Source organism: Ambystoma mexicanum, chromosome 4p, assembly GCF_040938575.1.
Source record: "Ambystoma mexicanum isolate Mex_15411 chromosome 4p, UKY_AmexF1_1, whole genome shotgun sequence".
NCBI lineage: Eukaryota > Metazoa > Chordata > Amphibia > Caudata > Ambystomatidae > Ambystoma > Ambystoma mexicanum.
The window spans coordinates 306,787,022-306,802,131 of NC_090927.1; the positions used below are offsets into that span (position 1 = coordinate 306,787,022).

The 15,110-nt window shown below is 42.1% G+C and overlaps 1 protein-coding gene across 1 annotated transcript in view; it reads left to right on the top strand.

The window, feature by feature from the left end:
* The window catches only part of LOC138453224 (WD repeat and coiled-coil-containing protein-like), a 252,142-nt gene that overhangs the window by 154,866 nt on the left and 82,166 nt on the right, over positions 1–15,110 (top strand). Inside the window, exon 3 of the mRNA XM_069605871.1 lies at positions 4,942–5,062. Within this exon, the coding sequence (XP_069461972.1) occupies positions 4,942–5,062 (121 nt within the window). The remainder of the gene's footprint in view (positions 1–4,941; positions 5,063–15,110) is intronic.

A 15,110-nucleotide genomic window follows, 5' to 3' on the forward strand; every position in this document is an offset into this window, starting at 1 on the left:
ACCGGTCCTGTATTCGTAATGCAAACACTAATTCTGCCATGGCACGTCATTGGATGGCCAATGGACATAACGTGTCACAGATAAGATTTGTGATTTTGGAAGTGCTAACCAAGAATAGTCCTCATGAGGATTTATGCCAACGTTTGAACTGCAGAGAAACATACTGGATTGACAAACTTGACAGTTTGGTACCTAATGGACTAAATGAAGAGATTAACTTTCACTGTTTTCTCTAAATGTTTTCTCTGATTGTATGTTGCAATCTCTTGTTTTCTTTTAGTATATGTCACAATCTTCTGTTTGGATCAGATGGCACCTAGGTGCAGATGGCACCACTACACACATGACCTGAATGTTGATGGTCATTTGGAATGGATATAACTTCTCACATACACATGTAAATGATTCTCATATAGTGACCTACAGGCTGCGCATCCTGGAGTCTCTTCCAGCACCCAAGGTGCCGTCTTCCTGGACGACACCACTAGCAGCATGAAGGAACACGCATATATTACATAATATAGCCACGAGTTTTGGTTTTAAGGGGTGGTTGATTGTACAATTACATTTAGGTACACATAAATACTGTGCTACATTTTCGCCCGACCTGTGTTCAACGAACAACAATTACTGTTAACACTTTATTTTATTTTGTTTTATTCTATTTTTCCCTCTGATTATCTCCATTTATTTTGATGTCCCCATTGATTAACCGGCATGGTAACTTTTGGTATTTTTTTCTATTTCCATGAATTACATAATTTTCTTTGCTTTTTAATTTTTGTGATCACTTTTTCTATAATATGCCCAGGATGTCCTACAATTATTTGTTTTCATGATTTTCAAGCCCATTGGCTTGCTTGCAGACAAGGATCGTGGCTCACGCTCTCTAGCGAGGAGCCGTGATCACGTGTCACATAAAATGAGGTTGCTCGGCAACGCGCCGATGCAACAAGGACAGTCTGCTTTCGGCAGACACGGAGAGAACAGCTCTGCACCGTTTACTCTAAGCGGTAAGGCAGTTTCCACGCTCGCCACTACTCGATGCGTTACTATATGCTTGAAAGGCTCCTTATACACACCTTCTTGTTTGCAGCCACTGCTCATCGAGCCTGGTGCTGCGGTCTGTTTTTTTGAAGCTTAGAAAACGCCACTATTTACCTACACAAGGTAATGGACCATTCTCCCTTCTTAATTGGTAACTGGACACCACTTCTAACCGTGGTAATGATCTGTTTTCTGTATTTTCTTTATTTTTCCGTCCTTTCCTGCCTTCTGATTCTGCATACGATACTACCGGGTATGTGCAATCTTTCACATGTTACTTTGTCATTTTATTTAACCATTTGAATGATGACTGTTCATGTTTATGTTTACATACACATGCTTTGTTGGATATGGGATTGATTATATATGGACACTATCTATGTTATGGCTATATTATATGTTATGAATTTCATGCATATTATGTTTAAATGGATTAGACTTGCCCTGATGAAGGAATTGTTTTATTCCGAAATGCATTGGCACAGTATAGGTCTACAGATAGTGACTTGTGCCAAATTCCTCCTCACTAAGGACAATATTAGTGATTACTCGTTACTTTTTTACAAAAAACTTTGGTTTGAAGGATAAAACCAACATTGAAAACTACGACAAGGTTGTAAGGCACTGCCTGTTTTGAGACGGGCAGAGTGGAATATAACAACAATGTACACATTAAGTCAACTCTCCGTTTTTATATATAGCTTGTTTGAATATGTTAAAGCTGCTCTTTTATTCCGGGCTTGTTCGGAGTGAATTTGCTGAAATGCTTTCAAAAAGTGTCCATACTCCTCCTGGGTTCTGTAGACAGACTAGATAACACTGAGTTACTTATTGCTTGATGATGTGCTTTGTACTCTGAAGTTGTACACGTGTGGCTGGCAGGCTGACATACCAAGGAGCAGGCGTGGAGGGGAGGCGAGAGTTGGCGTGCTACAGCATACTGGGACCTTCTGTGAGATCTCCTCACCCGTCGCCTCACCCTAGTGCAGTGCTTTGCGGTGAAAATATCTCGGAACTGTGGTTTGCAATGTCCTTCTACGACCACATTGATGCTACGCTTATTTCAAGCAAACCATCTCATGTGTGAAGGTGCTGCAATCTGGGGAAAGTGGTGGGATGTTCCAAATGTCATGTAGCCAGTAATGCCCGGAGGGTCCCTACGGGTAACTATGCAAAAGTTTGTGCAGATTGGTGGAATGGTGTGGAATTGTATAAGGAACAAACTAACAGATATTCTGATTTACTATATAAATGCCTTGAAAGCACATAGCACTTTGCTGTAATATTATGCAGTACCAATTTATCCACCCACTTGGGAAGATGAATACTTGATCGGCACAAATGAAAATGCCAAAAAGAAAATGCTGAATAATCAACCTGATGTGCAAATTTCAGAATGTCGGACCTTGGAATGGATGACACATGTTTAGTTTTTATTTAAAAAAAACACTTGGGACAACTAAGTTCTGCGATGATTCTAAGATTACCTATAATAGTGAACTGTCAGTACCTTACAGAAACACAGACATTGACAGAGAACAGAGGCAACACTCACTATGTTCCAACATGGCCACCTGTTTGTTTGTTTGTCTGGTGTTTTCTAATGAGCTAATTTACTTAAGTACCAAATATTGAAGATGGACTCACACATATTTGTCTATAATACAGCAGTCCTCTCTCCATGTCACATACCAGACGAAGCCCGAGCAGGGTGAAACACGTCGTTCCTTTTTTGTTTTAAACTGCTCATGCCTTCCTTTGTCCATGTACTTTTTCTAATAAAGGACGCCTTTGGCTGCACTGAAAAACACCGACTGGCAGTGGATTTGTGAAAAGATGGTTGTTTTTGCTTACGAGCACAGCCGGAGTGCCTTTGCGCCCAGGACTGGATTCCAGTCCCTCTTTCTGTTTAATATATATATATATATATATATATATGTGTGTTTTTTTAAATGTTGTAGACTGTTAATGGAATAATAAAAATAAATAAATGTTGATTGAGTAATACTGGTCAGAACATGGTAGGCTTTACAGATCATTTCACTGGAGCTTCGAGGGCAAACCTCAAGAATTCCTTTGGCATGAAATGGCAAATAGTGCATTCTAAAGCACCTGGGGCCTGTTGCATTGGTTAAAACATGGTTATGAATACAAATACTATTTCAAGGATTTGGGGCCTCTTTTCCCTGCACAAAAGGGATTTGTCACAAAATTTAGTGGCAAACATTGGTCAAAACTTTGAGCATTTGAAGACCACTTCATAAAGGGGTGTGGTGGTGTTAACTAGGTATTTAGATTATTCAATTGCTTATTAACTTGAGCTTATTAACACTAAATTCATTGATTTGGATGTAAGGCAAATTATTTAATTATGAAACATGTGTCATGAATTTGCCTTATCTGCACAATATCCACGTGCCAGATGGACAGAGTATCAAATGATTGTTCCACCATGTAAGAATAAATGTAGGTGACACCCAAGTGTAACATTTCTGATAAGTGTAATACATGGTGGTATCAAACATAAACCTTGCTTGTACAAAAAGCAGCATATGCAAATTATTCAATAAAGCGAAGTTGGGTATGAATGCCACCCACTTGTCCATTTTGCTTTCACTATTTGTACAAAGAAACAGAAGATGACCATTTTCTCCAGGACACAAACGTGGGCACATGGGTGAAATATTTTGCTCATTTAATGCATTTGCGAGCTGGACAAAGTATCCGAACATGACAACCTTTTAACAATAACATTGCGATGAGTAAGGACTTTTTCTGAAAAATAATTTGCATGGTGGCAATAAATAATTTCTTTAATCAACAAAACTGAGCCAACTGGAACCTCAGCAGTCTCATTGGCCAATATTCCAGTAAAGGTTAGAGCTATTTCCTGGCTATAATTCTACCATCCCTTCAGCACCTCCATCCTGACCATGGCCCACAGTGACTACCGAGCAACATTTTAGGGTGCCACAAGCAACATGTTGCTCCCGAGCTACACGTTGGGGATCACTGTTGTAGGAGCTCAAGGTAGCATGACACCCCATCATGATGCTAAAGGCTGAGGCACCGTTTGGCCTGTGTGTGATGTAAAATGTCTGCCTAATGAATCATTACTGCATATCACCAGTCTTCATTGGCTACTTCTTAGAGATCTGTTCTAAGAAAGTAGAAAGATTAAAAGAATGTCATTGGAGAAACTGTTCACTTGTCTAGTTATGAGTACTCCCAGTAGCTATATACACTGAACTATCTTCTTCATGGCCTCTAAGCCGGACTGAAACACATGAATACTGAATAAATGAAATGTTGTAGGTGCTTGGCCTCTGGAAAGTAAACAAAGGATATGCATCTTAGAGGTTTGATATTGTGGAAACTACTAATAACAATTAAGTAGCTAATTTGCCTGCTCTGTAGACCCCATCAGTATTTTCTACATCTTTGTTGATGCTACCGTAGGCTGCATGACACACATTTCACAGGTTCAGAAACTCAACGTCCTGAGGACCTGAAAACTAACTACACTTTGCAGATACGGACATCAGTCTGAAACAAATCTCCAAAGTAGCTAATATTTTGGGGTTGGTTATACATTAATGATTTTGCAAAATGATCCCTATGTATGTAGAACGCAAGGGCCGTTTCTGCTCCTTCTCCGACTGTGTACTACAGCGTTTTCGTTTTTTTTGCCACATCAAGTACTTGCATTGTGGTATTCTTACAACTGGACCTCTACCGAATAGCATTCCTTGCAGGAAAGAAATATATTTTGATTAGTTGTGCCTTAATCTCTTTTAGTGTTGGTTGATTTATCTGTACAATACTACATCTCCTGTCTTAAAATTCAAAGATTTCAAAGTCTGTAACGAAATATTTTATTTCTTACAATTAAAGAGACCACTTTCTGGAGGTGATGGAGCAAATGAAAAGAAATTGTTTCTTCTGTGTGAGGGGAAGCTGCAGCTGAGTGTAGTTCAAGGTGTTTTCAATATGTCCCTTGTTGAAATGCAGCATGGTAAGTTCTGTTTATTTTTTCCTTGTTTGTTACTTAAGCATTATACACTTCATTCCACTAAAGATCGTTCAATTAGAGCATCATGAGCTAGAGTTGTTTATTAACTAATGTACCATTAGCTAATGCATGTTAATCAGAAACTTGGAGTTCTGTGTGTATGTTGATAAAACAAATTACTACATAGACCAGGAGTCTGCAACCTTTGGCTCTCCACATGTTTTGGTCTACAATTGTCATCAGCCCTACCGAGCGTATACAATGGTGCAGGATCATTGGAGCTGTACTCTAAACATCTGGAGAGCAGCAGGTTGCCGACCAGGAGTAGACATTCAGATCTGATTCACAATTACGAGAGCCATTGCTAAATATCCCATTTTATACCGCTAAGATCAGACCCCCTCCATCAGTTTGAATACTTCTTGCTATCTTGCATGTCATTCTAAAATTGATTCCCACATTGAAAAATGAAAATGTTACTTCCCATCCATCTGTGGGGGATTTGTGCATGTGCTGTAAGGTGTCTGGAGATTTTGGAGGGGAGTCTGCTATTTGGGGGGTTGGAGGGGAGTAGGCCTCAGAAAGCAAATCAACCTGGTGTGCTCCCTGCACTCTGTTAGGACAGTTTTTCTGAAGTCCGACTAAGGGCTTAGTAAAACCATTCAACTGAGACAGTACAAGACTCAACTAGGGTGTACCACCTGAGTTCATGGTAGCGTAGACAGAGCAGCCAGACTCATCTTAGGAGGGAGTGGGGGCTGTAGAATCAGTAAATAATTGTATTATACATATGGTCCAAAGAAACACTGACATACTATGCATTGTAAAAATAAAGGGTTTATTGTATATAGAAGCAGACCAAGAGATTCTTGAATACATCGTATCATAAAGCATATTAACACATTATAAAAACACAACACTACGCTTTAAATACACAACCCAAAGCATACACCTTATTTAGAAATCTAACAATATTTCTAAGTAATTATACCTTTTGTATACACATTCAGTGTAGGGCACACCTATTCTTGGGGAGCAAAACCATAAGTTACTTTCAGATTACTTTACAGTAATACAAGGGTAGTAGACCCTGTCATTTATGCAGTGACACTCAACAATGAAATCATATAGTCAACCAACTTGCAAATATACTTGTCTGAATAGTGGAACACAGATTCAAGGAACAGTATATACCTCTACTACTTTTGTGTTAACACACAGTTGTACTAGGTGAGTAAGACCTTTCTGGTGTAATCTACAATTACAGTTGTTTTTCAGCACAGTGGAACAAAGTGTAATGTTTATTTATTTTATTTATTTATTGCATTTAGTTACACGCCCAGACCCTTGGGTATAACGGCGTACATACATCATGGACATACATTTTCAGAATTATACGTTTGGAAGGATACATTTCAATGACACGGTTATTTACTTCATATTCATACATTGTGGTTGGCATAGTCATGTTACAGTAGCGTGCGTGTTGAGTTGCAGCTGTGGTTTGCTAGGTAGATTAGTATTTATTGAAAAGCAAGGTTTTAGTTGTTTCTTGAATTTGTAAAAGGAAGACTCGTTAGTGAGGTGTGTAGGGAGTGTGTTCCAAATGCGCGGTGCTGCGAATGGGCAGCTGGACCTGCCTGCTCTGGTGGTATGAGGTATTTATATAGCGCACCGTCACCAACAGAGTTGGTCTCCAGGCGGATCTGTAGAGAAAGGTGGACAGGGTGGGTGAAGAGGGCGTAGGAAACTGAGAGATGATGTACTGTTGGCAGCTTCAGTTCGGTTTTCACTGTGCACTGAGCTTGGATGTGCAAATTGTATCGAAGCATGACGTCGCGTGCTGTTGTTGCAAACTAGTGTTGCGGTGTGGTGAAGTCTGTGCGGTTTGCTGTGAGAGAGGTGGTTTTGTTGGTTTTGTGTGAATTAAGTAAGCAGAAATTAGAGGTTGTGGTTAGTGGGTTGTATGTCTCATAATCCCTGTAGTTTAGTTTATGTATCAGGTAGTTAAAGTGGGTTGGGATATTCTCTCTAGGTATAATGATTGTCTAGTTTCTGTGGTGATACTGTGGCTACTTCAGCAGATAAAATGGCATAGAACCCCAGATTCGGTGAGCATTGTCCCTAGAAGGATAGTGGGGTTTTGTTAACATTACCAAGCTTCTTTCTATCTATTTACTGTCGATAGTCCTTTGGGTGGTATAAAACTTCTCTTCCCTTTCCTGACTGTCTAGTTTCAGGGCCCGAGAAGAGGTTGGCCCCCAGCTAAATTGTTGAGCTTGGTGCATCCAGGGTGCGGGCATAAGTCCTGCCTAGGTGGTGGAGTTATATTATCTCTCCCCGTTCTTTCCTATGCATTGCAGTCTATGTTCCATTGCTGCCTGTGCCCCCGAGTTGCCAGGTGCCATTGCTGGGTGATACCTTGCTCTCCCTTCCAATTGAAGCGGTGGGAGTTCTAGTTATAATTGGTGAAGATTGTTTTAATTGATAAGTGAATGTTACATGGCCATATATCCTTATTTATAAGGGTTGATGATTTAGATAGAGTAGGCTTTCTCTCGGCCTACTTCCTCAGTGAATGTCCTTATGGGCATTCTTTCTGGTTATAGGGTGAAGAGCCATGATTTAAGGAGTTTCCTAAATTGTAGGTGATCTCTTGTGTTCCTTATGTTCTTTGGTAATTCGTTACAGGTTTTAGGGGCGAGGTGAGAAAAGGAAGATCCTCAGAGTTTTCTCTTGTTGTATGATTTGGGTTTCAAACGGATGTCGCTGCTGGACCTGAGTGGTCTTGCAGTCTGATGTACGTTTAGTTTTCTTCTGATGAACTCTGCACCTTGTTGTGGATTGCTCTGTGGGTTATGCACATTGATTTGAAGTTAATTTGCTGTTTGATGGGTAGCCAGTGTAGCATTTTCAGCGCTGGTGTGATGTGTTCTCTTCGGGATAGTCTGGCTGCCGCATTTTGTATGCTTTGGAGTTTATTTAGGAGTCGTTCAGGCAAGCCTAGACAAAGGCTGTTGGCGTAGTCTAGTCTGGACATGATGCGGGCGATGACGGAAGTTGTTTTGTTGGTGAACGAGAGGAATGGTAGGATCCTTTTAACCGATAGCAGGAAAAAGAAGGATTTCTTGATTAGGGCGTTTACTTGTGGCTCTAGAGTGAGTTTGTTGTCCAACAGGACTCCCAGGTTTTTTACTGTTGATGATGGGGTTGGGGTTACACCAATCCAGTCGGCTATGGGATGTAGAGGTTGTCTTCTCTGTTTTTGGTGATAATCTTTATTTCTGTTTTGCCTGAGTTGAGTTTGAGGTAGTTTAAGTTCATCCAGTTGTATATTTCACGAAGGCAGTTCTCTAGTGTTGCGTTGTCTTCTTGTAAGTCTTGAATTTTGTAGATTTGTGTGTCGTCAGCGTAGTTGTAGCAGGTGAGGCCATGTCTTTCGATGATGTTAATTAGCTGTGACAGGTAGATGTTGAATAGAAGTGGCGAGAAGGATGTTCCTTATGGGACTCTGCATGATGATTCTCGAGGGCTTGATTTGTATGTTTCATCGTTTCTGTTCTATTCGTTAGGAAAGATCTGACCCAAAGTAAGGCATTATCAGTGATTCCGAATTCTTCCAGTCTCATGATGAGGATGTTGTGGTCGACTGTGTCGAATGCTGCAGAGAGATCTAGAAGTATCAGAGCGGTGCTGTTGTTTGTGTCTGCGTTCGCCTTTAGATCATCCCAGATTGAAATATAAGTGCTGTTTCTGTTCCTCTCATTGGTCTGAAGCCTACTTGTGCCTGGTTTAATAGGCGATGTTCTTCTATGAAGTTTTGGGTTGTTCTGTATATGTGCGTTTCCAGAAGTTTAGCCTGGTAGGGGATGTTGGAGATCGGTCTGTAGTTGGAGAGGTCGTCTACGTTTCCTGGTTGGGTCCTTGATGAGTGATTTGATGATGTATGCTGTTTTGAATGCTTGAGGCTCTCTTCCTGTTGAGATTGATTGATTGGTTGAGTACGTTCCTGTAATATTGCATTGTTGTTCCTTGTGCGAAGATTGATTTGTAGATGTCAGGCGGGCAGGGATCCGCATGGGAGCCAGATTTGTTGCTTTGGTTTACGAGTTTGAGGAAAGTCTCCACTGATATGTGTGGGAAGTTTCGGAGTTTGTTCTGGTGTTCCTTGCATCGGTGTCTTCAGTGTAGTGGTTGCATGGGCTGTTTTTGTATGGTCTGTTGGATGGTCATGATTTTATTTTTGAAGTGGTCTGCGAGGTCATTGCATAATTTCTTCGATGGTACTGGAGTGTTGTTGCAGCCGGGTGGGTTTTTTATTTTGTTTATGATTTTAAACAGTTCTTTTTGGGTGTTTGGTGCTTTGAGGATTCTGTTGTCGTAATATTTTCTTTTTGCTTTTTGTAATTCCTTTTTGTATGAATGGGTATGTTGTTGAAGTTTGAATTATTTTCCACTTTCTTTATTGTTCCTCCATTCTAGTTCTAGTTTTCGTTTTTTCTTTTTCATTGCGCCTTAGTAGTGGGGTGAACCATTTTGCAGTTGCTCGGTTGCGGGATGGATTGAAGGGTTTTTCTTTTGCAATCTCGTTGATTGTTGTGGTGATCCAGTTGTGAAGTATATCTATTTTAGTATCTAGGTCAGCATCGCTCATGGTCGTTGATTGTTGTTTGGTGATCTCCAGTCGTTCCCTTAAATTGGAATTTTTTATGGTTCTCCAGTTTCTTTTCATGATGGTTGGTAGTTTTTCTTGTTTCTTGGTAATTGGGGAGTGCAGTGTGATTACAAATGGGATGATGAGGTGGTCGCTCCAGAGGATCTGAATCGGTGATGCTGTGGTAATTAGTTTTCTGTTGGCAAAGATTGCGTCTAGTGTATGTCCTGCTGTGTGGGTTGCTCCTTTGACCAGCTGAGTCAGTTCTATTCTTGTTAGTTAGCCGGTTAGTGATTTTTGTGAGGTTGTGGTTTCTTCATCGAACCAGATGTTGAAGTCTCTGAGGATAATCAGTTGGTTACGCTCGATGGCCAGGTTAGTGATTGCTTCTATGAAGTTGTCTATGAAGGCTGCATCGTATGTTAGTGATCAGTATGAATTTCAGGTTTGTTTTGGGATCAGTTGATAGACGTATGATTAGGGATTCACATTTGTTGATGTTTAATGGGTCTTCTGCTTTAATTTCCAGGTGTTCCTTATGGCTGATTGCTAGTCCACCACCTCTTTTGGTTTTCCTGTTTACTTGGATGCACTTGAAGGTATCGGGCAGGCAGTTATTGAGGCTGATCTTGTAGTTGTCATCTAGCCATGTTTCTGTTACGAAAACGATGTAGATGCCTCCATCACTTAAGAGATCGTAGATTTCGGTGGCGTGTTTGGGCATTGATCTTGCATTGATTAGATTGCTCATTTGGTGTCATTTGTTTTTGTTTCCGGTTTTGGTTTGTGGGTGTTCACTCGGGTGTATTTATGTTGCCTCTGAGCGGTAGAGGTTCCGTGAAGGCGGCTTTGTCGTTGATTCGCTCTGTGAGATTGATAATTGGATTGCTGGCTTCTATTGTATCGTCATCTCTTGTCATTTGTTGTGGGTATCGATAGTGCCCATCTGTTCGTGTAATTTAGGGAGTAAGGGGGTTGGTGTCATCCCATTCTCTTCTCTGGTCCTCTCTTCTTTTGTTCCATTGTTATGGTGTTTTATTTATCCCTCTGGTAGTGTTGGTGTCGTTTGAGTATCCAGGTTCTTTGGTTGGTATGAGGTGCGGTGTAGGTATAAGAATTTTTCTCTTGTGAAGTTTGTTCTGTCGATCATATTGTTTTGTGGGGTGTGTTCTGTATTGAAGACATCTTCTGCTGGGGCCGGCTGAGCTTGTGTATCCGTGTTGCTTGTACCATGTTCCTTTTCTCTTGGTCTGCGTCCAATTCTGCGTCGGGTCATTTTGGTCTTAGTTGGGAGGAATAGGTCTAGGTGTTAGGTTTATAGGGGCAGTTTCCAATTGTGGTTTCTCGTGCCAGGATAGTGTAGATTTTAATCTTCAATTGTTCTGTCTGATAGTTTCCGAGGGTGTGTCTTTCTGGTCAGTTGGGTATTGGGTCAGTCGGACTTTGTTCTGTCAGTTGTTTCCAATCCTTAAGTTGTTCTGTCTGGAGGTTTTCGAGGGATTGTCTTTGTTCAGTCAGTTGGATAAGTTGTTCCTATTACAATTAGAGGGCTGTCCTAGGGTATTGTATGTATGAGGGACGGTGTATGGATTAGGCTGAGGGTGCAGGTAACAGTGGAGGGGATTATGGTACTAGTAACAGGCTTTGGTGCTTCCTGGAAGTCCTGGGGGGGTCAGGTTCCTAGGATTCAGTAGTAGCAGCTACTGATAGTACCTAGACGACTAACAGACAAGAGGTTCAGAACATTTTACAGGTGGATTACAATGAGATTGTATTCTGGGAGAGGGTTATCAGTCCAAAGTGAAGTGGGTTTCGGTGGGATCCAAAGTTGCTTGAACGGTTTGATTCTGATCCTTGGACAGCAGTGGGTAGGTTGAGTTCTGCAAGGCAGGCTGTGATCAAGATTGGGACCTTAATCTATCGGGAGGGGGGTTGGCTTTTCAGATGGCAGGGGTGGTCAAGTATCAGGTAGGATATGCCTGGGTGAAAGGGGAGGTTTAGGTATGAAAGGAGGGTGGTGGTAATGAAGGCCAAATTGACGTATAGATATCGGGAGGAAGGTTCAAGGGTCTAAGTGGCCAGCAGCAATTAAACCTAGGCTGGGAGACCCAGGCAGCAATTCAAGTGTGTAGACTGGAGTACCTGGATAGCAGGAGAGGCTCCGGCCTCTCAATGTGGCAGGTTTAAGTGATGAGGTGGAGGTGGGCACACCTAGAGTAGTCTTTCACATTATGCTTTGAGGCAGGAGGGAAATTGTACCCAAGGTTCTAGTAGTGAGGTGGAGAGGCCTAGGTTTCAGGTTATAGGTTTTAGCAGTATAAAAGCAGTTACAGTGCACTCCCAAATACAGAGGGCACACTAGGAGGGGTCCTGTGTAGTGGGAGAGAGGCCTAAGTGGAAATGCAATTTTAGATGTGATACCAACTGCAGTTCAAATGCAGTATAAAGATTAGTTTCAGCGCACTTTCAAATACAGGGGGCACATTAGGAGGGGTCCTGTAAGTGGGAGAGAGGCCTAAGTAGAAAAGCGAATTCCAAATGCAGTTCAGATGCAGTATAAAAGCAGTTTCAGTGCACTTTAAAATACAGGGGCCCACCTGGAAGGATCCTGTATAGTATAGTGGGAGAGAGGCCTAAGTAGAAGTGCAATTTCAGATGTAAGATAAGCAAGAACTCTTTACACTAATTCTAGATGCTCCAGGCAACCCACGGTCAGCTACACCTAAAGAAACACTTTTCAGGAATGACACACAGCTATTCTAGGCAGGTACGACCCGATGTTGTAACATCCTATTACAGTTTGCTTTTCAGATCAATTCAACACAGATTAAGGTAAGCAATAACTCCAACTTGTTTTAGGATGGCACACAGCTAACACAAGGTAAGTAAAATCTATATACTTTTTGAAGGGGCTATCAGCAACTTAAAGGTAAGTATAACCTTACGCTGACTTATTCTGGACAGGCTAACAGCAAATCAGGGGAAGCAAGACCCAATTGGGGACACTCATACATCTATCCTAACAGGAATAGTAAAGTGAAGCCAACAGCATTACTTTTGGGGAAGAGGCACAGTCAATTCAAAGGTGAGTAACTTAACCTTCTATATACTTTTCAGAATAGTGCAACACACATTCAAGGCAAGTAAGAACTTTTGTAACTGTGCACTCTCAGAGTTACAGTTACCAACCAACTTCTTTTACAAGTAAGTTACTTTTGCACACTTGTTATTCTTTTCAAGGCAGAACCATTTTCTTGTCCAGTCCTTCCCGTATTCCATAGCATGAGTTCACTCAGAGACTGTAGAGAGTCCCTAGTAGTCTAGGTGCCAGCTGTAGGCAGGGTGAGATAGGCCTCAGTGGCAGGCAAAGTCACTGTTCCAGAGGAAGACTGTTCAAACAAGTAAGTACCAGTCCATCCAAGAGTTCTGAGGTTGACAGAGGTCAGGAACATTATCATTGATTTACAATACCTAACACACTCCCTGTGCCAACAACCGCTCAGTCCCACCCCCCCCAGTCATGTGCATGCTCTGTAACCCACCACCTGTGCATGTGCACCGCCACCCACATGCTCTGTACCCCCCCATGTGGCCTTGCGCTACGATTTCCCCACCCCCGCTCTGTGTCCCCCGCCAATCCAGCCGTGCATGCACTCTGTGATTTCCCTCCCGCTGCACGTGGGCTCTATGTCTCACGTATGTGCTCTGTGCAACATACACCCACCCCCATTGGCCGTGCGTGCACTCTGTGGTCCCCACAACCACTCCCACACCAAGCCCCCCACCACCTGTCACACATGCGCTCTGCGCACCCCCCGGCCGTGCGAACACTCTGTGCCCCCCTTACTTTGGTGTTCTCTGTGACACCGCCCTCCCCCCCGGCCGTGCATGCACTCTCTAATCTCTAACTACCCCTTCCCAACCGCCATTTAAATTGAGTAATAGCAACACTTGGCATTTGCTGCAATATCAAATGGCAAAATAAACTAAACTATCATAACCTCTGTATATAAACGTGCATTGGCAAAGCCAGTAAATATTTTTTTTTATAGGTGCGAGTGTTCATGAATAGAAGTGTGGCGAGTGCCAATTTTGCGCTACGCTAAACGTATAACTATTACCTGGAAGTAAATTTAATACCTATATTTTAAGGGGTGTGAAGAAAAGAGGATCCTGACAGAACAATACTAATTCATTCACATAGTTAAAATCAGTATCCAAAATGACACTAATTCCCAAACTTCAAAATCATAGTAAAAATAATGAATATACATGTTGATCATGTATAGTAAAAGCTTGCTCATCTGGCAGGGACCACACTTACATCCAGTAAGATGGAAAGGGGAATCTGTAAGGCAGGATCCTGTGCAGTTTCCTTAGGGAACACTGCACAATGATTAAGACTACAGGAGTAAGCAGTAAACCCAATTGGTAGCAGTCTGTACCACCCAGATTTACCTGGTAGCTGTGGCTGAGCAGTCAGACTTCTCTCAAGAAGATTAGGGCAGTATGCAGAGTATACACAATAGGGCCAAAATACAGTAGAGCAAACAAACACTGACCAGAGCTTTGTATAAAAAGTATATAATTATTTATTTAAAACACACTTTAGGCAATACACTAGCACTCTCAGTGAAAAGTAATCTAAAACACAGTCAGGTACGTATACCCACCTCCCTTGATAACTATCAGACAAGTCAGGGTTAAAGCACAACTATTTGTTAAGATAGAAGTGAGCGCTTAACCTCGATGGCACTCCAATAGTTTAGGTTAAAAAGGGAGAGAAAAGGCAGAGCATAAAATAAAACAGTTCCCAACACTTTTAAGAGTTCAGAGCAAGGGGAGAAAGGCAGGTTATACTGTAGAGCCAAAGTTCATAGGCCAGGCCCACTTTAAATGGAGCAAAGCAAAATGTGCCCAGGATCACACGGTTTAAAGTGAACTGAAAGTCTTTGCAGAGTGTTCAAAAGAGGTTGGGGTGATTCAAAAGATATAGTTAGAAGGCCTGGAGCCAACCCAGTTTAGAAGCCAAGGATTTAAGGGTCACCTTTAGCAATCTGTAGAAAGGGAGGCCAGGCAGGACACAGTACCTTAAAGAGAAAGGAAGTTCCAGCGGGGGCAGTTGTTCCTGGCAGTGGTTGAAGTTCGTGGTTCCGACCAGGGGAAGAGAAGATCTCGTCGAGGAGGAACCGTGGAGTCGTTGCACTGCACAGGGATGAAACCAGCCGCGCAGTTCCCGGTTAAAAGGTGCGGTCCTTTTATTTGCGGTCAAAAGTGGTGAGCTTGGCTATCCTGCCGCCGGGGTGCTTGGCATGAGCGATTAGACCATGGGCCGTCTTTGGAAGGCGAAAAGGGCGAACTGGTTGGTCCCACCAGCTCAGAGGAAGAAGACTCGTC